General features: G+C 45.1%; 1 protein-coding gene across 2 annotated transcripts in view; it reads right to left on the bottom strand.

Moving 5' to 3' along the window:
• Positions 1 to 24595, bottom strand: part of LOC149333786 (uncharacterized) — a 51576-nt gene extending 26981 nt beyond the window's left edge. The window contains exons 1-3 of one of the 2 annotated variants that reach the window (XM_089558777.1): positions 24530 to 24595; positions 6576 to 6808; positions 3674 to 3807 (exon numbers count right to left, since the gene is read on the bottom strand). In XM_089558777.1, coding sequence (XP_089414903.1) covers positions 3674 to 3807; positions 6576 to 6764 — 323 coding nt within the window. In that variant the 5' untranslated portion in view covers positions 6765 to 6808; positions 24530 to 24595. The remainder of the gene's footprint in view (positions 1 to 3673; positions 3808 to 6575; positions 6809 to 24529) is intronic. The other variant, XM_089558776.1, reaches the window with a different exon arrangement.
• Positions 24596 to 24805: the final 210 nt, after the last annotated feature.

The following is a 24805-nucleotide window of genomic DNA, read 5'->3' as shown; positions in this document are numbered from 1 at the left end:
CCCTTCACTACCGCGATAACTACGCTGCACCGCATTAAAGATGCATTTCATTCATTGAGAACGCTGACTAAGTTTTGAGTTACAAGACAGTGCTGTAACATGCACTTTGAGCTTTTCATACTTGTAAGTAAAAGTGCAGCAGAGGAAGGACTGCTGCTAAACACGCATTTTTCAGTTTTCTCCTTAATGTATTTATTGTTCCTTTCTAAGTCAGATACGGTTTGTTGGCGTTGTTTTTCGGTGCCTAAGGTGGTTAGGATATTGTTTCAGAGCAGTTATTCCTCTTTAACAGAGGACGACGACCTTAGTGTTCAAGCAATGAATGATAGTCTCACAAATACCATCACAGTGTGGGCCATTCAAGTGGTCTGTTTGGCAGCTATGCAGCATGCCGGAAAGCTCCCCCTAGAAACGGAAGACCCGATTAAGAAGCGCAATTCATTAAAGCCTCTAACCGCATAGATGGAATAGAACTAGAAGAACTGTCACAGTTATTCAAAAGCGCAAAGCAACAGACATAAGTAAGCCTAATATCCAGACAACTGCATGCGCTCTAAAGAGCGGAGGTAGCCTGAAAGCGGCCAAGAGGAAAATATGCACAGGCAAAAATCAGATATACGCGCTAAGGGACAAGGAGAGAAATGCCATTGCCAGCGTGGCAAAAGTAGTTGAAGTAGCTCAAGATTTACACACTGATAAATACAGCAGCTGGAATAATCAGGACGATAACGACGGAGGCAGTGCTGCGAAGGAATTGTGTTTGCGGCTGGGAATGATCGAGGAATGGAAGAACGTCTCCAAAGCAGTCCGAATGGGGAAAGTAGCTGGTGAGGATCAGGTGACCGCAGATCTGTTTAACAATCGTGGGGAGATTGTGCTAGAAAAGGTGGCCACCTTGTATATGCAATGCCTTATGATCTGGAGCTTACTGCAACATTGGAAGAATGCAAACATTATCTTCATCCGCAAAAAAATGGACGTCAACTAACTGAAAATCTACAGACCAACCAGATTAGTGTCTGTGGCCAAAAAGGTGCTTACAGCAATAATCGATAATAGAATCAGAGAAGCCTTAGACATCAGGCAACCAAAAAACCAGGCTGTCTAGATGATTGCTCATGCTTGATAGAAACGTCGCAGAGAGAAAACCTGCAGTGTGATATAAACACTACAGAACGGGCCTTACAGTTTAGTGTGGAAGGGGAAAAGTAGGTCAGTCTTCCTTTTCTTTACAACCTAGTCACAAACGCCCGTAAAGGTCTTGCGGTTCTCGATATATAGGAAGCCAGCCCGCATGGGACGGTACCTGCAATTAGACTCCAAACACCTCAGCTCCTCACAATGTAGCTTGTTTACTTAATAGAGCGTACACCATCTGTTTTCACAAAAACAAGAAAGTAAACAAAAAGAACCTCCAAAGGAATGGTTGCTCCGGTTCCCTCCTTGCACGTAGTATTGGGAAACAAAAAAGTTGCAACCAAAAAGAATTATATGACTACCCAAAATACACGGTAGCGGGAAAAAATGCGCAAGCATTCCATATATGAAAGGCATTAGCATAACCCTTACCCGTCTTCCTCGCAAAGAAGAGGTTGATACAATACGCATGCTGCCTTCCACCGTCGAACGATTTATTTTTAGCCGTTCTTGAAAGAAAATTTGATAACGTTCTTTTGTTAAATGAGAAATTTCTTTGGTTATACAAGGCGAACTTTCAGGATTTAAATCTGCTTCAAGTGCTTGAATAAAATATGCATTCAGCGCCCCATAGTAAACCACACTATGCGGTTTTGGCGTTCGCATGCGCCAAGAAACTTCTTTTAACTCTTAAATCAATCCACTGAATGCAATGAAAGATACAGTAAATTGATTGCGGAGAAAACTACAAGCATTGCTTGTTTTAATTCGAAATCAATATACTAGCTACTGTCGGAAAAATGTATTTGGACATCGTGTTCATCAAATTTCACTTACTGTGTGTGCACGTCTGAGATAACACAATCTGTCAGGGCTGATTATTCAAGAGCCACTTTTCTATTAACTTTTTTGATTTGTGTCATTGCTTGTGTTTGTTACCTGCGCGTAGGCTTTACTGATGGTAGGTGAAATAAAACAACTAGCGAGCCGTGCGAATGTCGCTGTATTGGTTCTTTTCTGAGTGATATGTCCATAAAAGTTGGGTTCCGGTTGGACACGCGCGTATGCACCTCTGATTCTTCCAACCTCAACAGCAACCTCCTTTCACCCGTAGCAGATGACGAGAACTGATACAACATGTTCTATAGCACCTGTCGTTCATCCTAGTCCCGGCTTTCCAGACCACCACTATCATGCGCACCACCTTCCATCGGCACTCCTCAGAAGTATCGATCACTCTAACGGTCCTTCTTTATCTTCCTCCACCAAATGCTAAGAGGACGCAGTCTTCATTTGTGATCTGCTTTCGATGGCTTGCAGCGCCTCTGAGGACGCTTAATCCACGCCGATAACTTCAAGGCAGCAGAAGGTGACAACTCTCCGCAGCGAGCTGGGCATGGCACTATTTATGTCTTTGATTTCCGGCATTTTTCTCCTCGAACTTCTTATTTTCGCGCGGCGTTTCTTCAGCAAAGCTACTCTCTCCACGACCTCGCGCACAAACCGTGGCCAAACTTTCAGATCCATAATCATGTTTTTACTCAACTGTCGGGTTGTAACACCTCAATCTATAATGCGGAAGGAGGTTCCAGAGCATAAAACCTGCGGGGGACATCGTGTGAATGAACCATGCTGAAACGTATACAAGAAGCATCACGTAGCCAAGAGATTAAAAAAAATTATTGAAAGCGCTGAATGACGATGATTTTTTAATGTGTGTAGGAACGTTGCTCCTTATAGATAAGAGGGGGAAATAAGCAGTGAACTTCCCATAATTAGTTTGCATTAGTGGTAAGAAGAAATTCCGATTAGAGGCAAACCTAGTGTAGTTAGTGTTAGAAAGAAGAATGTTGCAAAACAGCGCTGCTGGAGTAATGTCTTCTGATTATTTAAATGACGTCCACGACAGGTGGGATTTATCAAAATCAGTCTGTCGAAGGCAACGTGGCGTCCTTAAATTGGCTGAGACTGGTAAGTAGCTGGTTGCTACCCAGTCACGTGACAACGTCTAATCGAGAGTTATACCTGTTCTGTAGGGGCTGCTTCTACTACATGTATTAAGTTAATTGGCTTATCCCTTCGTTTCTCTGTATAGTGACAGGTCGACGGGCCATTATTTATTACATGGCGAAGCCTCGTAGGCTATCCATGTCTGAAGCCAGGTCTCAACTCTAGAGATAATCGCACAGAGCTTTCAGTATCGCTCCGTCAAAAGTGTCAACGCAGAAATAAAAATGCTGCAATAGGTAAATGCTGCAAAACCTTGCTCCCTGTATTCAGAAACGGTGGCGTGCATCATGCACAATTTGAAATATTTCTGGAAAACTTATTCTATTCACGTCAAATAACAGTAGTGCCAACATAAAGCAAATAAATTCTCGCAGCCTGGAAGTTAGTTAGCTAATCGTTAAGGCCTCTTTTGATGAGTTTTATTTCTTGATGCAGGAAGTTTTCTTTAGGCTGGAAAAAAATATTTGGCAGTAAGACTTGTGATCATTTTTTCTGTGTGTGCAAATATGTCATCACGGTTTCTTACCACAATTCTTCCCCAAGGGCCGCTATTTGCCGGTTCCAGATGAACCAGAAGTCCAAAAAGCCATGCAATAGAACGAGCATCGTGCGGTTGTCGTTATTGTCGCAACCCTTTTTCATGTAGTGAACTGTTATATTCTAGAGAAAATACAAAGTAAAATTACTTTCCTCTTTTTCTTTATAAAGCCGTGTTTTCGAAAAAAAAAAGCAGTGGTCTAGCCAGACAAGATTTTAGAAATTATTTTAAATTGTTTTCTGTGTGAAACCTAGATGGGATTCAAGTAATTATGCTACCATCTGCGCAAACATTATTACATCATTGTGACCACTGTTAAGCATTGTGAATATTTGTTATTTAGGCTTATAATTTTAAAAAGGTAATTACGCCTGCAAGAAAGTCAATACTGATCCAAGAAAAAAGAACTTCGACAGGTAAACTAATCGAATAGGCACAGCTTTTTGGATCGTCGACAGCAGCGCTTTCAAATTAGAGAATGTGAGCGACTATGGAAGGCCATGATATATCGACTGGCCTTGTTTTCCAAAACTTTGCAGGGCCTAGATATTTTGTTTTTAATATACCGCAAGGAACCCAAAAATAATGCACCGTATTGTCCCAGTACCGGTCCCCTCAAGAGTTTGACCTCTGCATCCCGGAACACAAAAGTGGAGAAAAAAATAATACGAAGCAGTGCAGCGTTTCGGTCAGATAAAACAAGTAGAGTGGAGTCGAGCTATGAAAACTTGAAGAAAGCAATGTCTGTACTGCACAGCATGTTCCATAAGCAGACAGTGTCCCAAACGAAAGACCGAAGTCCTCTTTACGTTGTCTCGTGCACGACTTACTATACCAGTAGTTTCTAGTACGATGTGGCTTCGTTAGGTATTACCAGCGAACTAAGCCTCCACGTTTTCCTGCTTCGACAGTCAATCGCCACCGTAAACTATAAAAGGGATGCAATGAGTTGGGCTTGTGGTTTGCAACGTGAGATGAAGGCTTGTCTCTTGGATTCGGGTTACTGATCAAACTCGCATTTGCTCCCCAAAGACCTATACCTGCTGCTACGGCTTCAGTATGATTATCGCGAGCAGTGCATTTTCATTTGTGGCACGATGTAAAATTCGCAGATATTTTTTCATTGATGTGCACAAGCGTCCTGACTATGACGCCGGTTCCAGTAGCGTTCAGACCACTGAGGATATAATTTCTTTGTGCTGCTGTATAGTGCCTATTGTGCTAAAAAAGCTAGCCCTCTATATACGCATTGTCTTATGACCTCGAGCGTACCAGAATCATAGAATAATGCTAACATCACCTTAATCCACAAAAAGGGAGATCGCAATGACTTGAAAAATTGCAGACGAAAAAGCTTACGGTCCGTTGCCTACAAGGTCTCTACTAAAGTGATCCGTAATCGATTAAGGACAACTTGATACCTCAACCAAATCAACCGGTAGGCTTTATTGTAGGCTACTCGGAAATAAACCACATATTCACGCTGTCAGCCAGGTGATAGAAAAATGCGCAGATTGTAATGAACCACTATATACTACTTTACTTCATGGATTTGTGTAGGTCTCTTCGGCGAGTTCAACAATCTCATTCATATTGCTAACCACATTTCCCTCGTCGTCTCTTAACGCATGCATCTGGTTTTTTTCTGTGCATAGATTCGTCATCTGCTTTTAGGCTACCTCCGTTATTTAGAGGATACTCGCTTCGCTCCGTATTGAACTTCCGTAAGTCGGTTATGTAGGTGCTCCGCTTCTTATGAGCATCTATCCTTAAGTGACATGTCCTGATAGTGTAGCAAAGGTCTTCCACGTTTCCTCCCTTTTTGCTGTGTCTCATTTTAAATTGTTTCTAAGTTGGTTTTTTAAATTGGTAAATTGGTTTTTGAGGAAAGGGAATGGCGCAGTATCTGTCTCACATATCTCGGCGGACACCTGAACCGCGCCGTAAGGGAAGGGAGGAATGTGGGAGGGAAAGAAGAAAGAGAGAAAGAGGTGCCGTAGTAGAGGTCTCCGGAATAATTTCGACCACCTGGGGATCTTTAACGTATACTGACATCGCACAGTACACGCGCGCCTCCCTTCACCCATTAAGGGTAGAAAACCAGACTGGCCTCACGGTTAACCTCCCGGCCTTTTCATTCTCTTTGTACGAAATCTAAAGGCAGCGTTTCAGTGCAATCTCACTTTTTCGACAAATGGTTACGGGCGGCCACTTCTACTACCAAGCTCAACAGCAATATGAGCCGCAGTGAAAGGTAATTAGCAGCAGGAATTTTCCTTGCGCGTCAGCGTCACTGTAAAAACTCATGTTCAATGCTTACTTGTTTTTTTTTCGAGTTTCAGTTTTAGGTGATTTAATATGTGATAAGGTCATATAATATTCAACAAAACTTACAGACGAGGGTACCAATGTCGTAAAATAAAATAGGAGCTTCGTTTAGTTTTGGTTAAGAGTAAGTAGCATGCAAACAGAGCAGCAAATAAATGACCCTTCATGTATGTTAAACAAGAAGAAAATAACGTGCATGCAATTGCATGCAGTGATGCTTGAATTGTAGCATTTTGTGGTCTTAGCCATTCCGTTCTGTGCGTCTGTCGGGCTCTGATTGAGCTTATTTATTGGCCAGTGAGTTGAGTGAACATGGGTGCGCAGGCAAGAGGACTTCGTCAGGCTACCTCCGTTTCCAAGCAAGGTGTTGCCATGCTGTGAAAGAGTACTTAGCTGCATTTTTCAACTTCGCGCATATACAGAATTGCCCTTCGCGGTGGTGACGTATAAATAATGTATTTCACACTTAGACCACATTAATAATTGACAACCGCAGCCTGGAAACGGCAAAGGCTTAGCCAGTATTGAAACACAGTTGTTCTGAAACACGTGTGTTACGTACGGTTATGTTTTGGTATGTATGATTTCCATATGTTTGGTTGTGGAATTCTGCTGGTTCCGTCCTGTTTTTAGGTATGAGGATCGAAGGTCCGTGCAATGTAATCTGCACCTTGACGTATGCTTGCATCCATATCCGCATACTAGTTCCGATAGCCAACACCATAAGTTTGCCAATGAGAGGAGGCACCATCCTGGCGGTTGCAGGTCAATATGCTTTATGGAACGATCGAGAGACTGAAAAAAGCAAAAAGAATTGTAGGTCATGAGAAGCGTGTTACAGTGCCAAAACCAGACATGTGCAAATTGAATTATTAAGTCGATTCAAGAATTTCAAATATCAGATACAAATTGATTCGATTCGACGCAATAGGTGGGTCGATTCGAATGCCCCAACGGACAAAAATAAGGAAGCCAAATTGAATACGCGAAAGAACATCACCAGGCTTGGCAGGATTCAGTGCCAGCCACTGTTGTGACTGGGAGTGCGAGCCAGGAAACGGTCGAGGCGACGGCGAGTCAAATGAGTCTTATGTACAGTATGTACAAGGGCTTTTACATGATACAAGGGACAAGAGCACCACGGGCAAGCACACAGAAGAACGGCGGCCCCGGCGGCGAGCGTAGCTCCGGCGTGATGGCTCTTCTGCTGCCCGTCTGCTCCGCGGGTTCAGCGCGGCTCCGCTTTTAAAGCCGCTGGTGTCGGTTGCGGCAGCCAGCAGTTCAAATCCTCCCATCAGGTCACGGCACTGGCCACCGTTCAAATTGGACGAATGGTCGAGAGGCGACGGCCGACGACGCGTCGGAGGAGCCCGCACCGACGGAGAGGAGGGGAGGAGGAAGGGTCCGTGTCGGCGCCGGCGTGGCGGGATGAGTCACGCTGCACGTCGCGACATGTCCGAGAGAGTCTGGGCCTGCTTTGAGCGTCAGCGAGCGCGCAGCGTTGGTTTCCAGAGAGGCCAGCCAGCGAAATGTGGGCTCTGGCACTACACCACGCAGCACCATAACACTCCGTTTTGCCGGCTGTGCGGAGTCGTTTAATATTATTTTGTCGCGAATCACTGCTCTGAACTCGACTTTTTTTTACATAGCCTACTTGTGCCATGCACGAGAGTTATGAATGAGGTGGGCTGTTGTACTGCGAAGAATCGAAGCGCAGGCGGGCTGCTTCAAAAGTCTTTTAGAAATAGTTTACCAATGGATTTGCTTCGAGTGTTCTTTGAATTATTACGAACAAAATGACAACAAGAACACGTTTGGGACTGCCAACTGCACTTTCAACCTTCCTCTTTTTCTCTACCTTTATTCCCCTCCTACTGTGCAGTGTAACCAACCGTCATTTCATGGTTAGCTTCCATGTCGTTCCTTTATTGCGTCTCTTTCTCTCTCTCCTTCTTGATTGCACTGTAATCAAGGTTGTGCATAAGTGTACTGCTCCAGTGCATAGCATCGAAAGTACCTCACTGAGCTCGTAAGAAAACATTGAGGCAAGGGTTCGAAAATATCTGTCATGTTGGCGCTTGATTTGCAACCTTCCAGAGTTGTGGAATTCCTCCATTTACGGATATTATGACAAAAGATCATGCTATCAGTTGTAGAAATGTGCACTTCTGCATGTGTTTTTGTTGTGGATGTATAGCGACAGTATATGAAGCGAGAAAGCGGGGCTAACTTCAACTGTTATCTGGTCACTCCGCGTTTGAGATTGTCTGTATTAACGCTCGTGACGTGGCTGCAAGCCATTGGGTTGCAACATTGTTACTTACTAATGAACGTGCAGTGAGTGGCGCCAGGTATCACAGCCTCAGCATCTGTGCCACGGACACATGGTTGCAATTAATGAAGCCCTCTTTGCACACTTACCTTTGAGCGCTGGATTATTTGAGCTATTCCAAGCTAGCAGAGGTGAGGACGCAGTACGCGCCATCTAAGTACCAGACGAAACAACATTCTGATAAGCAGAGTACCAGAATAGAAACGCCTCTTAAATCACCATGTGGAACTGTCCTTTCCTTTTTTGCATGATGTGTGCTTCGCGCACGACAACCTTAGTAGCTTATGGGCCAATGGGCAGGCGGTGAATCGGCTACTTTCAGTAGTCTGAGGCTTTTCTTAATTGCAAAGTGTGTTTTTTGCAGCGAAAGCTCTTACAGCTTTTGTTTCGCGATATAGCCCTGTATTCTGTCTGGTGTTATGTTGCCTAAACCCCTTTAGATCGCGACTGCGGCTCTCATGCTTTTCAGTATCCTTCGAAGCCTACTTGTACTCTGCACGACAGCACACAATGCAACGACGGGAGCAAGCTCTCGCAGTCGTCGTCGTCATCGCTGTACACGTGCGTGAGCACGATAAGCAATTCGTTCTACAGTTTGCGGCTGCCTTCTATAACTGCACGCAGTTTCTTCGTCTCCCACGTAGGCTGTCTCTACCGTAGCGTGCGTTGCAGTAAAGCGCAGCCGCAAGCAGCGCCGCGGAGAGCATCTAGCTGTCAGTTGTGATTGGGGTAGACGGGGGAGAGGGAACACAGGCGCTGAGGTAGCCTGCATCTTGCCACCATGAGATTGACTTTTAGTTCCTGGCAGCGTTCTCGGTTTTGGCAAGTGGCGCCTCTGATTGTTCGGAGACCTAAATGGCAAATACGTCATATAAACAATGTCAATATCATTATCACCAGCCTAACTACGACCACAGTAGGGCAAAGGCCTCTCTCACGTCTCTCTAATTAACCCTCTCTTTTGACAGCTGCGGCCACCGTATCCGCGCAGTCTTCTTAATCTTACGCGCTCGCCTAATGTTATGCCGTCCCTGGCTTGCCTTCCCTTGCAATTCATACGTTACTCTTCAGGGGTAGGGCATGTAATGCCTTCGCATTACATGCCCTACCCACTCCCATTTCTTCCCCGTGATTTCTACTAGGATGTCACATACCTGTGTTTGTTCCCTGACCCACTCTAACCTCTTTCTGTCTCTTAATGTTACACACATCATTTTCCTTTCCATAGCTCGCTGCGTGGTGCACACTTTAAGTCGAACTCTTTTCGTTATCCTCCATGGTTCTGCCCCATAGGTGAGTACCGGTATTATATAGCTGTTCTATACGTTTTTATTGAGGGATATTGGTCAACTGCCATTCATGACCTCAGAGTACCTGCCAAATGCACTTCACCCTATTCTTAAACTTCTAGTTATTTCAATCATGTGATCCGGATCAGCGGCCACCCTCTTCCCTAAGTGGATGCATTCCCTTGCCAGCTCTATCACTTCGCTACCATTTATAAACTGCTGTTTTCTTCCCAGGCTGTTCAAAGTTGCTTTGGTTTTGAGCACGTAATCTTTAGACCCACCGCATTGTTCAGCTTAACTCATTGATCATGCTTTGCAGTTCGTCTCCTGAGTGACTTAGCAAGGGAATGTCATCAGCGAATCGCAGATAATTGAGGTGTTATCAATTAATTCCTATTCGCAACCGTTTCCAATACACACCTCTGAATACCTCCTGCAAGCAGGCGCTGTATAGCACTTCCGAGATCGTGTCTCCTCGCCTGACACTCTTCCTTGTTGGCATTTAAATGCTTAATTTATGAATGATTATGGTAGTTGTGCAGCCATTATAGATATCTTCCAGTATTTTGTCACGTACTTATACAATCTGCTTTCCCCATGCCTGCATGACTGCTGAGGTTTTCACAAAGTCAAATACTTTCTTGTAATTTATGAAGGCTATATATAGGGGTTGGTTATTATATTTTGCACATTTCGCTAACAACTGACTGATAGTGTGAATATGTTATATTGTCGAGTATCGAGATTGAAGTGTAACGTTAATATCACTATATTTGTGTTTAGATTAGTGAATACCCTATGACGAACGGACAGTAAGCTGACGGTCTGTAATTACTCAAGTACTTGACTTCTCTTTTTCGTTGATTAAGAAGATGCTAAGATGTTAGCGTTCTTCCAAGCTTCTGGCACGCTCAAACTCATAAGGCACTGCGTGTACAGGCTGGCTAGTTTTTCTAGCACAATTTACCCTGCTGGAGACTTAGCCACAGCAGCCTATCCCTAGACTGCCGCAGCGTATGAACTCTCTCGCTTTAAGTCCTGGGATAGGATCACCACAGACCCTTTCCAGGATCAAGATCCTGGGGTGCATTAGCATCGCCTCCTGTTGACTGGATTACAGGAGTACGCAACTACTCCCAGCGTTACGCCCCAGGACTTTCATCGCCAGTGCCATCACACCCCGCTAGGTAACAGGAGGACGCTATCCCTCCCAGTGTTAGCCGGCCTGGGAGCAACCCTAGTACTCCACAGCCACAGCCACAGCTTTTCAACTGTGGCCAGGTAGCCAACCCTCCGGTTGGCAGCCGATAGCAGGCGGTGGTGCTGTGAAAAGACACAACACCCCAGTCAATCCAGCCCTGAGACGAGGCTGCTAACGTTTTGGGTGAGGCTGCGGCTCACCACACACCGAGCACCGCCAGCCCCGAGGCTCCGTACACCCTTTAGGGAGTACAGATTGGCTCTATTTTAATAGGGCCGCCTCGGGTGAGAGCTCACCCATGCGCTTAGGAACCCAATCTCAGCCAGCCTTTGGCTTGCTTTACAGGCTCATGCCAACCGAGCCCGGCTGAAGAGACAGAGAACTTATGCAGCACATATCTCCATCTCCATCTACCCTTCGTCCTTGAACAGATCTGCTGTTACCTGGTCCGCACCAACTGCTTTCCCCTTTCCATTGTTTCTAATGCTTCCTTACTTGTCTCTCGTTACTGCGTGATACTGCCTATTTCTGCGTGATACTGCCTATCTCGTCTACTTCCTCACTTTCTCCACTTCTCACTTCCTCACGTCTACTTTTGCTACTGTACAAAATTTGCGTACAACTCTTCCACTACTTTATCTATCGTATCCATGTCCTAATGACAATGCCGACTTTGTATCTTAACGCATACATCTGAATTTTGCCTATGTATAGTCTCCTCTTCACCACGTTCAAGTTACCTACGTTCTTTAGAGCATGCTCGATTCTGCCCATATCAAACTTCCCCATGTCGGTTAACTTACACTCATTAATCAACTTTGAGAGCTATGCCAGTTCTATTATGTCTGTGTGGTTTGCTGCTTTCATGCGTCGGCGTTTCTTAATCAGGTCTATCGTCTTCCGATAGAGCTTGCTGTTGTTCTGTCGAAACGCCCTACCACCTACCGCTGCTGTGCACCCCATAATGATAGATGCAAGATTATCGCTCATATCTTAAACATTAAGGTCGTCGTTCTCATTGAAAGCCGAATATCAGTTTTGAAGCGATATCCTCAATTCCTCTATTTTCCCTGTGGCAGCTAAGTCGTAAATGGGGTTCTGCTTCACTGCTTTCTTTTGCGTCCTCTTCAAGTCCGCGTTAATTAGACACCTTGTCATCCTGTGGTCGCTAAAGCACACCCTTCCGAGGACCTCCACAACCTGCACGACGCGAGGGTGAGCGCATAGCACGAAGTTTAGTTTTTAGTCTCACCACTGGGGCTCATCGACGTCAGCTTCGTGTACTCTCTTTCGCGGAAGAAGGTATTCATGTTCCGTGCATTATTTCTCTCTGCTAACTGTTCTCCCTGTTCATAGAGCCTATACCATTGTCGCCTACTGTGTGGTCTTTAACCTGCTTCTTTCCTACCTAAGCATTCGAGCCACCCATCAGTATAGTGTACTGTGTGTTTACGTTGCTCATTGTCAATTCCGCGTCATCATAGAAGCTTTCAACGATTAGGTCATCATGGCTGAGAGTAGACAGGGAAGCCTGCACCTCCTTCAGTTTGTACCTCTTATTTGCCCTAATTACGATAACTGCCCTCCTATCATTAATACTATAGAATTCTTGTATGCGGCCAACTGTTTCGCGATTGGTTTGGAATCCCACGCCGAGTCCTTGTATGTGTGCTAATTCATGAAACATAGTACGTGCCCACCCCTTAGCATTGTATACGCCTCATCTGTCCTATCCTGGTTAAGCTCTATGACAGCCCGTTTAATACCTGCTAGTACCTGGAACAGGACTGCTAGGCTAACGTCACTGGTTAAAATTCTAACATTCAACATTGCCATGTTTAGTTTCCAATGAGGGCCTGTCAGGAGCCAGAGATTTTTAGCACCCTCCGCTGCGACAGAGGTCTGACCGCCACCTTGTTCAGTTGCTCCGCAGTTGCAGGGGACTAAGGGCCGAGGGTTAATTGGATCGCTCTTAGAAGGTTGCGATCCCGGGCGCGGCGACCGAATTTCGATGAAGGCGAAATTCTAGAGGCCCGTGTACTGTGCGATGTCAGTGCACGTTAAAGAACACCAGGTGGTCGAAATTTCCGGAGCCCTTCACTACGGCGTCTCTCATAACCTGAGTTGCTTTGGGACGTTAAACTCCAATAAACCAAACCAAACCATAGAAGGTTGTGGCCATGTACTCTACCAGGGTCGCCAAATCCTGTTCTGGTGAGGGAGCAGCCGCAGCGCAGTACGGACGCAACTCAGCTTTGCTCTCAATTTTGCAGAAGGTGTTCATTTCCAAGGAACCATTCCTGCTCTACTGGAGAAAATTCTGGACCGCCCTTCCTCTCCTATTTAACAAGTAATCGCTGTTTGAACCAGTCACAATGAAGGCTACTTCCAAATTGGCAGCGACATCACCTTCTTACAAGCGACGCCACCGGCAACTGATAATCAAGTACGGGCGTAGCCAGTTATTTGGCAGCAGCGGCAGCGCAGCGCGGATGCAACTGAGCGTTGGTCTCAATTTTGCAGGTTGGTGGCTTTCTTTGCCTTCAAGTACTTTGCTCTCTGCCGCTGCTGCCACAAGTTTTTCCTATTTTAGACAGTGACTGTTGTAGATAGCCATGCCCAAGTTGCGGTGTTGTTCGTGACGACAAAAATTTGACGAGGATGACGCTTAACTCTGCTGCTGTGAGTACAAATTTCTCTTTCATGTATATGAATGCTCCGGTGTAGCTGAAGAAACACACAAGGCGAAAAAAACAAAAAAAAAGATATGGAAATATAAATGTTGCACTTGCAAAGGTGATAAAGGTAAAAGCGAAACCCCAGAGTTAAGTTCTGAAGGGCAAAAAGTTGAAAAAAGAAACCATAGTGGAACACCTATAATCTCACTGGAACGGAAAATGGATGCAGTCCTAGCATTGCCTCAAAAAGTGGAATGGTTGGAAAGTTCAGTGCAGATGCTGTCAGATAATTTTTACGAATTCCAGGCAAGGCTACTACTCAAGAAAACTTTACAAAAGATCTGACGAAAAGACTGAACGAACTCGAAAAGGAGTGCCCTATTAAAGACCTGACTGAGACCAAACAAAACAGATAATCTCGAATTTCGCAGCGGCGCCTAAACCCTGAAATATATGGAATGCCCGCTAGCGAAAACGAGGATCTTTTGAAGAAAGTGAACGAAATAGCACTGAAGCTTAAATTGCCGCCGGTAACCCGGAACGACATCACAAATGTAAACAGACTACGTACGAAAGCAGGCAAAACGCCCCTGCGTAATTGTACGGTTTCATCCTCAAGAAACGCGTGATAACTGGCTGTCAAACAGGAAAGAGTTGGATGACGTAACTGATAACATATATATCTGCGAGAACATGACTAGGCTCTGCCGCAACTTCCTTACCACAGCAAATGAATGGGCATCGGTATCAGGCTATAAGTTTGTATGGCAAGTCAATGGTAAGATCCTTCTGAGGCGCGCAAGCAGTGAAAGCGCGATTGTTGTCCACGAGAAAAAGGACCTTGACCGCCTCACATGATGCAATAGCTGGATACAGTGCAAACAATCCTTGGCTATTCCAATTTGACATGTTGCTTTCAGTTTCACATTTTTCTCATGTTGTTCCGCAGTTAAATGAGAACTGTAAAGTGTCAGTGCTTCATCTAAATGCGAGAAGTTTACATAAAAATGTTTGATGAAGTTCATACACTTTTGTCTACCATGGATCATTCTTTTCATTTGATTTGTTTTACCTAAGCATGGTTCTCATCCGAGGAGAAATATCCGCCACTTGATGGATACGACCGTGTCTTAGCACCTCGTACAGAAAAACTGAGCGGAGGTGTGTGTATTTACGTCCACTCTGATTTGCAGTATCAAGTAATTCCAGAATTTAAGGCAATAGATGAGTCATGAATGTATAGCCATATAGGGCTCAGATATATTGTTTTCTGTTGTATACAGACCGCCATGTGCTTGTTTCAAAGACTTATCATTTTCAGAAAAGTTCCTAGAAAAAGGTTCTCAACTAAATTTTCAAACTGTTATGGTAGCGCTCAACGTCAGTTTAACCTCTGACAACTCGGTGTATAAAGATTTCAAAGAAATTTGACACGCATATATGTGCTGCAATGTAGTCAGTGTACCAATCACTGACCACGAAAACGACACTTGACCTCTGTATCACGAGTTTTGATTTTGAGGATGTCAAAGCGCGCGCTTTAAAATCATACATAAGTGATCATTTCCTGATATTTTGTTATCTCTCTGCGAATCCACCAACTCGATCAAATGAGGAACTCTTGCAAAGAATGTACTAAGAGCGCACCGTGGAAAAGTTTGTTGACCTAGTGTCAAATTTTGATTGGAATGACGTATTAGAAGAAACTGAATCCAATAAGCCCTACAACGTTTTCATATCGTCATATATATCCCTTTACGAGCAGTGTTTCTCACTCAATCTTGAAAAAACGCAGGAAATTGCGCAAACCATGTGTAACCACGGATACGAGAGGATGAAATTTTGTGGCAACCTCTTCCAAAGATATTTAAACACAAGAGATGAAAGTGATCTCCGTGATTATAAAAACATGCAATAAACTGAATAAGGGCATCAAAAAAGATTAATCTTCATACTCAATCAACAAATTCCTTAGTACTGCCAGCAATTCCAGGCTTATGTGGAAGACATATAGGGAATTAGTAAACAAATAACAAAATACCAAAAATATTCACTTTCATAAACCTGGTGCCTCTGAAATAGAGATCTCAAACTTGTTTAACAAATATTTTCTCATAGTAGGTTCCTTTCCTGATGTATCTGTTGTCATACCCTGTGAACGTCAATCTACTTTAAATGAGAAAACTGGCACACATATCAGTCAATTTCGCAAGAGACCACAAACGCCGAATTCACATTTGGTGCTGAGTATCAATTGATAATCGAGACACGCCGCCGCGGTGGCTAAGGGGTTATGGTGCTCGGCTGCTGACCCAAAAGACGCGGGTTCGATCCCGGCCGCGGCGGCTGAATTTCTTTGGAGGAGAAATTCTAGAGGCCTGTGTACTGTGCGATGTCAATGCACGTTAAAGAACCCCAGGTGGTCGAAATTTCCGGAGCCTTTCGCTACGGCGTAAACCAAACCAAACCCCATAAACCAAACCAAACCAATTGAGACACAGCATATAGAGCCCTGGTACGGAGCCAATGCCCCCTTGGCACCAGGGTATTTTTATAGCGTAAAGGACTCATGTGCTGTCTTTTAAGAAACAATGAGTATTTCCAGTCCCCACTTCCAATTTTAACAAAACTTTGTAACTGAACAAAGGAACCTTTAAACTGAAAGCTTGCCTAGTCATTGGGTTTTTGCTCAAAAACCTCCAGGCGCACTCATCGGAGCTATGTCAACCGTTACTGCCTCTAGAAGCATACTTGTGTCGCACTGGAATCCACTGCCGAGCGCACGGTGAAAGTCAGTGATACCAGGAACAACGTTCAAGCATAGGCTACGACGCCTCTGTGAGTCGAAACGCGGGACGCCTTGCTGTGGGTGGAGAGAATGGTGCGCACATTTGCTGGTGATTATCGCACCAACTATATTTGCTTGCAAAGGTGAAGCTTGCCTTCAAAACGACGACCGTGTCCCAGCGTTTTACTCTAGAAGTTATATTATGCGTGATAGGTAAGGGTGGGTACCGGGAAACGGAAGAGTTTGCTCGCTTAATGGAAAAAAAACTATGCAGGAAGTACGCTTCCGTCGGTGTGGAGACTACATTTGTATAAAGGCAGCCGTTAGAAACTGTGTGCGCGACAGTTGCCAAGGCAATGGCAATATTAAAAAGGCTGTCTCAGAATGCAATTACAAGCAATAAAAGAGAAAACCAGCTAGAAAAACAGATGCTGCTCATGGTTGGGTTGGTTGCAGTTCATGGGGCAAAAATAATGTGGACAACGTACAGAAAAAAGACAGAAAAAGTGGAAACGTTCCGTTGAACGTTTACTCGAACTTGAAGAATACGCACCGGCCAAAAGGATGGTGTTCCAGCTGAAACACGCTGCACGAGCTGCAAGCAAAGAGGCTTGCCCGCATGGTTCTTATTGTCTAGCTTTCGAGAACTGAACAGTGAATTGCATTTTTCTTTGCTGTGATATCTTATATCGAAAAATCAGGGAGAACCTTAAATGGTTGCCACAGAGCACACAAAAATACACACAGCCATGTGGCGTCCTCATATCGATCAATGCATTGTCTCGAGCACTAGTGCGAGCCATTATATGACGAGAGGATTTGTGTGAAAGCTAGTTGCTTCATAGTTTCTATGAAACAGTTTAACAAAGCGCAACGGAACAGCGCCCATCCTGTGTTTTGCGTTTCTTCTATCTTGTCCTCGTTCCGTCCCGCTGTGTTAATCTGTTTCCTAGAAAATATGACGACGGTAAGGTAACGTTCGGATATAAAGCTTTAAACTGGAGTTAGAAGAGTGCTTTTCTATTATTAAAAGAGAAGCCACGTACGTCAGGGAGCCATCTTTCGCCTCTTTGGTGAATTAAACTGCATTCTTGCGATAATTGAGAAGCCTTCACGCCATGCCATCGACACTGTGGCAGGTGCATATACTTCTTCTGTTTAGAAAAGCTGGTCGTTAACAGTGCTTGTAGCCTTTTCATTTATATGTCGTCAGGGTTCTTTTCGTCAATGCGCAGCAACAAAGTAGGAACAAGAGTGCAAGAGAGAGCGTTGTCGGATGAGCCGGTCGGACATTTCAGCAAAGGGCACTGCGCACACACAGACAACGACGAGAAGGTTAACACAAGAGCAGGCTCGCGGCTGATTTATTCGACAAAAAATATATTTTGTAGCATCGAAAATGCCATATCTACGACCACGCCGAGTTAAAAAATCAGCCTTGTTTTCCTTACAACATAACGGTTCCCCGACACAGTCATCCCCACCTTTTCTTATGAACAACGCCTCGGGAAGTTCACTGCGACATGACCTTTCCTTCTGAAATTTTTTGTTTTTCCAGCAAAGGCAGGCACGGCTTGTTGCGTGTAGCCTCGGGGCATGCGCCGCAACGCAGGAGTAGATTCGACCCTGTTTTAGACTCGATAGAAAGCTGGTGCTCTTTTAACCGATCATTTAAACACCAGCTCGTGTGACCGATATATACCATTCCAAAGATTACGGAGAATCTCATACACCATGCACCCCGGTCCCGGTGGTGCCATGAGTCAGCGCTTGTTGTGCTAAACGTCTCATCCTTGTCTGTGTATGCGCAGTACCCTTTCTTGAACCAGAGTGTATCGTAGCCATAGAGCTACTTATACTGTTTTTTTTTCGGCAAATACAATATTATAACAGTTCATGAATTGAATACTACACCGAGCTCTCTGCGGTGTCATACAGTGCAGTGGTAAAGTAAACGCATTTCGGCAGAGTGTGGGTATTTGGCTCTTCAGCGAATGGCGAACTTGCGCTACCGCACTGATAGCATTCAACTGTCCATTATAAATGCACCGAACCACGACGCAAGTGAATTCGTCGTGACAACGACATTGAGGTTAGCGTACTACACCAAATAAGCTGTACATTTAAAGTTACAGGTGGATGTACACGCGCTGAATCTTTGCTGGCAATCGCCTGGCACGAGCGGAGTAATAAAACGGAGAGAAAATTATTCAACAATCAAGGTTTCCTTTAGTAATCTCAGAATGCATTGAAATTCCTGTAAGATATTTATAAATATGTCTGTCATTTAGACTAATATATGCCACTAAACTTAAGCACAGGATGCCGCCGAAAATACAGCTGGGCACTCACTGGAAAGTACTTTGCCAACAGACAGATGTAGCGTATTCCCTCAGATGAGGTTGCTTATGTACAGGGAACAACGTCATTGTGATGATTTAAAACATGCAGTGAAACAGCTCTCCTGTTTAACTGGAAGCGAGCGAAAAACAAAACAATCTTTGTGCTACATTCCTCTGTTCTCGCCGTACATTCCCTACGCCTTCCACGGTGACCACCCTCTGTTATGGTTCCCGACGTAAACACTCTCCGCTTACGCACTCCTATGCTCTCGCCATACCCTCCATGAGTGGAGGCTTTGTAGAGGTTGAAGATTGGTGCATAGATTGGCAGGTTGCGCGTTCAGAAGGTAATGCTGGGGTGGGTAGGACGGCGACACTCCTTGATATTTCACTTGCCGAGGCTTCACATAGGACACGCCGGCATATTCGCCAAGTGGCACTGCTACTGCTTTCACAGTAAACCTCGCACGAGGGTTACGAGCGTTGTAGCGCGAATGGATCAGCGTTAGCACCGGCGGAAGATGGAGAGGTCACAGTTGGCAAGCTCTAAGAAGAGCACCTGCTCTTGGCGAAGAACCACAGCACAAAGGTAGATTTTGAACCACAACCAATAGCATAACGAGCAGATGTATTGGTCCGGGTTATGCACAGTCTTGTCAGCTCTGTGGTTGTAGCCTCTACGATGAGTGTTGCTTCGGCTTGCCGATTCCGTGGCCTCGCCTATGACACGGTAGACTGAAGTGCAAGGTCTCAGCGTCTAATTCTTTTTGTTTCTTCTTTTGCGGCCAGAAACGATGAGTCTCCTCACTTACCTCGCCTCGCTGCTGTTTCTGTCGCACACAAGGGCGAATTTTTATGGGAAAGCCATGTATTTTCACTACGATTCTCGAGCTCACTAGGTCGCTTATTGCTCTGATGGTGCTGCTTCCATCATGACTCTTCAGCAACAATCACCAGAAGTGCTGCGGCAATAAGGATGCTCAGCGAACCACGGAACTCGGATGTGAAAAAGGGGTCATGCAAAAATTGGCGAGGCATACTTAGGGAAAACTGGCCGATGCCTAAACGCTCGCTTGGGGGAGCTTAGGAGGGCTTTGGAGAAACCCCCACCCTCTAATGCTGCAAGGCACAGTATTGAAAGCCACCGGTAAAAGCCTTTGAGAGAAAAGAAATATTTTTTCGCGTGTGTGTGTTCTTCCCTGTGTGGCGTCTGTTTATCTACTGTAGTTCTGAGGTTTTCCGCCAACTAGCTGAGGAACAAATTCTTTTACAGCAATTTTTTTCAGGCTTCCTAATCAGTATTTTCTGGAAATTTCAGGCACATACCATAAATATAAAAGAAGCACAGTTACGTTAGTGACCAGTCGATTGTCCTGCATGAAAAAGAGGTGGCATATCTGGACGTATTCTGAGCTCTTCTTCCGGCGTAGCGTACATTCACTTATTTTCTTTGTTAACCCTCAGTCGTGAGTCAGCGCTAGTGGTGTCCGTTGTTAGCTTCGTCTTGCGTGTGCTCACGCTAATATTTTGCACGTTGCTGAGCCAAGTTTGCGTGTAGGTGTATTGCACGGCTATCGGGAAGTAGGGCAGCAACGGAGGTACTGGACATACTAGGGCTCCCAGACATTTAAGGTACTGATGACAGGGAGGACTTCAAACAAAATCATAGAAGAGCGAGGTGTGGCCTACCTACTCCGAGAAGCCTGTACCCGGAATTTCTCAAGGAAAAAAGAAAGGCTAGGGTGAAGGCCGTCAGGAGAACCTGGAACGGGATGGAAGAGGCAATTTACTTGTGCGCTGCGGGCCCGGTCAACGGGATAACAACAATAACATAGACGGATGCGGATCGGATATCGGTTAATATGACTTCAATTCGGCGCAAGACAATTTCCTAGGAGTAGAACGTTGCGGTTGTTGGACGTTGGTTTCCCGAAAGCTCTCATATGTAATTACGGATTCCAAGACTTCATGTCGGGAGGATTGGTTTGCACGCAACAAGAATACTGCAAAGTAGAGAAGACAAAAATGTTGTGTCCGCAGTAATATAGACCTCAGGACACTCTGCGGACATTAAAAACGATAGAGCTCATGCCGCTGCCTGCGCGCTATTACTCTGGGTCGCAGCATTCTCGGGAAGTTAATTATTCAAACACGTTATTAAGCTATAGAGAATTAATCCAACATTTGAGATTAAGAAAGAAAATATACGCTGAACTGGACAAAAATCTGAAGAGAGAACAAGAGGTCATCCTATGGAAATCTCAACAAATCCTCATCTAAGCCCCAGTCAAATTTAGATTTATGTTCTCAAATTCGCGTGGACCGCATTGTACCTTATGCGGCCACGTGGCTAACATATCTCATGGTACGGGCATGCCACAAAAATCTAGAGATTGAGAGAATCAATGACCTAACAACTGAGGACTGGGAGGCGGAGCTATCTGTCTAGCTCAAACCCGGAAGGCCACCTATGGCAGGTGGACCGGGTAAGAGCGGCACGAAAAGCCAATGGTATAAAATGTCTGGAATGAGGGAGCACCCTGGAATGAGGGAGCGGCAAACTAACTTCGATTTAGGCTGTTCAATAAATGTTTGTGACGCGCGCGCGCGCGCACACACGCACACGCACACGCACACGCAGTTGAGTTGGACATTGTTCATCTTTAGAATTCTTGAGTCGTTTTCTTTTATGCTCGCTGACAAGTTACACACGCTGACTTAATCGCGTAGGGCGCCATTTTGCTGTGATTGCGCGTTCCACATGGAAACGTCGTAGTTAGCGCGATGCACAGGCCACTGGCTATGCACACGCGGTGTTCACGAGATCTCGGATGTCAGCGGAGCCGCATCTTTAAATAACGACCTAAGGATACCCGACGCTGTAAAATAACATTCCAGTGACAGCATTGCCATAGGCAGAACGGGTTGAACGGTCCATACTGCCGAGCAGGCAGGTATAGGCGCGACCCCGACGCAATGCGATCACACCACGGTCAATGATCTTTCGAGAACAGTAACTGCATGCGGCGAGATTACACGCCACCATATGCTACATTCGAACAAAATGTCCTTTTTTTTTCTCGATATCCCAATTGCCTCCGGCTTCACGCTTCGCATCACTAGACTGCCACGGCTGCTCGCGCAAGGCCTCACAGTTCCTGTGGGGGGCATCTAAACAGAGGCTTCTGTGGAGGTTACGTTGCTAGGCGTCTAGTTATTGAAGGTACCCTACCCACGAAAACACATGCCCCCGCTGTGTCCATATACGACGCCGTACAAAAAGATAAGCTCGATGACGATGCGTGAAGTTTCGACATGATGACACCGTCTCGCAAACAAACGAAGAGCCCCATCCGCAACCTGAATAGCCGTCTGATCCGTGACCTGATCTCGGGACCAACGGGCCATTCGTGGGCACGTCCTTACGTGCACGGCTTTACAAAAAAGGACGAATTGCCACCAGTTTAAAGTGAATGACGTAGCCTCTGGGATCAGGGCCCGAAAATCGGGGCCCATCCATGTATTTTACTTAGGAAATTTGCCGGTGGGGGTGGTATATGTATTTCGTTTTTCGTGCTTTGTTGGTTTATAAAAGCTCCGTTTTCAGCGACAGTGACCTCTTTGTGATTAGCACCCCATAGTCCCTATATAAAGGTCATTCCAATCTATCCAGCTGTCACTTTAAGAAAAGCTTAAAGTAGTTTCTGGTTCCAGAGAAAACGTACATTAAAATATTTTCTCCCCTTGTGTTCTTTAGTGAGCTATCCTGCTGATGATGTTTCTCTCTCTCTTCTAACTATGCCATTCTTGAATTAAACTTGGCTTTCCTTTGAATTAAACTTGATTTGTAATTGGTAGTGTGCTCGCCGTTCTTTCATATATCCGTTGTGTAATTTTGTTCAGTTTTGCAAATGTTTATATGACAACTTGAATTTGTTGCACTCTTGCTATTTGCAAGAACTGAATGCATTTTCGAGCTCTTGGCACTAGCTTCTTGCTTTGTATAATCTTGAGAGAAACTGCATCTTAATCCCTTAGTCATCCAGTACAGGAGTGCTATTTGAGTCTTGGCCTTCAGGACCTCCTCCGCTAATAATCCCTGAATACGAACTAATAAAACGCATTCATATGTTTGGAAATTTAGAAGTTGACTATACTCGTGTTGATTCAGCAATTAAAGACACCTATGCAGCTTTAATGAAGTGGCAGCTGCAGAATATAACGTATTAACTGCATTCCCATGAGCCGACCCGGTGACTTCGTTGCTTATAGTGCTAAGCTGCTGACCCGAAGGACGCGGCTTCGATCCCAGCTGTAGCGGGCGCATTTCGATGGAAGCAAAATGCTAGAGGCACTTGGGCTGTGCTGGTCAGTGTACGCTGAAGAACCCCAGGTGGCCAGATTTATCCGGAGTCGTCCATTACGACGTCTCTCATAGCCTGAGTTTCTTTGGGACGTTAAACTTGACGAATTAAACAAAGCAAACCAATAACTGCAATCATGTATTACTTTTTTTTTCACACTCTTGCTGTACCCCACCGTATGCAGGGATGTCAGGGTGAAATATAGGTACATTAAAGCAGAAATTTTTCGAGTTCATATTTTCTTCACATATTGTAACACAGTGGTGGCCTAATGATTTAAGCATGCATGCTGAGATGCGGCGTTCGATCCCCAGTGTCACCGTGTACTAACCGGTGACGCATTAGGCACTATCTGTCCACTGGCGTGTACTCGGCTTATTTAGCACGAAGTGTTTAGGATATGGGTTTTCGACCGCACCTTGAGTTCACGAAAACTGTTTGCGCCATAAAAAATACACCAATATTATCATCGCATTTTCTTCGAAAAGGCGTCTATGAAGCTCGTTCAGCGTTTATTATTCTTTGTGTGGTAAGTTATTGTTAAATTTCGGTTATTTTTTTAGCATAACACTTCCAGGTCAAAAGATAAAAAAATGAGCTTGTCGCGTGACAAACATGAGTACATGGCCAGTAAGCGGCCGCCGTTCGGTGCGCCATAAGTTAGGCTATCCTGCCGGTACATTTAACCTTATATAAGCATGCTATGCTTGTAATGAGCAAAAACCAAATCAGAATTAAGCGACAAATACTGAGGAAGGGAACGCCTGTTTCTGAGCTTACATAAGATCCATGTGGCGACCTGTGTCAGATGAAAGCCATATTGCAAACGGCTCCTCTGGGAAAAAGAAGCAATTACAACCAAGAACAACCAGGGCAACTAACATGAAGCGTGAGGTGACAACGAAAACGAGCATGAGAATGCGCTTATGCCGTTTTTCGCGCCGGGTGGAGCATTAGAGCAGTTCATTAACTAACTATTCGCTAGAACTGCCAACCGTCCGACTTGAACAAACGGCGCATCATCGCTGCAGCTGCTAATATCTGGTGGTAATACAAGCCACAAGCCACCTACTAACAGGTCAACTAATGTCTGCTTTGGCACAGTTTTGCTGGCAATAATCGCGAAGCTGGCTGCGTTGAACTTGGCAGGGACAGCGATGTCGAGACGTTTGCAGAAACACCTCTAGTGTTTGCAATAAGGGAGTAATTACTCACTGGCATCCACTCAAGCGCAGCCATATCGATACAAAGGAAAACTTTACAGCTTTCGTACTATACAATCTTCGTTGTCCGGAGTTCGAACCCGGACCACCGCTTCACTTGAGCAGTCGTTCTACCGAGCTAACCGGGACGGCAAGCTTATGGTAGGGCAAGCTTATATTTAGGGGTTCCCCTAAACATTTCAGCATTTGAGCTTGTGTCCGGCCTGCCCGCGTCGGAGCATATGCTAGCAACAGCTTTGAAACGAGAGGCGCCTCTAAGATCAGGTCAACCTGTACAACGAGAGCACATCTTCGCTTACCGCTCAGGAGATGCCGTCGCCGAAAAAAATGCTAGAGAAAAGAATAGGCTCTGATTCAACGGCCGCTTATTAGGTCCGTACTAAACGGCGCGTAGCGTCTCTGAAACGGTTCCTTATATCAGCCAGCCAGTGTTGTCTTCATGGCATAACGCATAAAGAAAGAAAGAAAACCAAATGGAAGAACAGAAAAAGATCTTCACAAAACATGATTGACTTTCTGTTTCCATGGTCGCTGAAGCGGTATAAGTGATGTCTTTTTGATCTCACGGCCACAAT

The sequence above is a fragment of the Amblyomma mixtum genome, chromosome 8 (assembly GCF_055824585.1).
Source record: "Amblyomma mixtum isolate Tamu chromosome 8, ASM5582458v1, whole genome shotgun sequence".
NCBI classification, from domain to species: domain Eukaryota; kingdom Metazoa; phylum Arthropoda; class Arachnida; order Ixodida; family Ixodidae; genus Amblyomma; species Amblyomma mixtum.
This window is presented reverse-complemented; position numbering and strand designations above follow the sequence as displayed.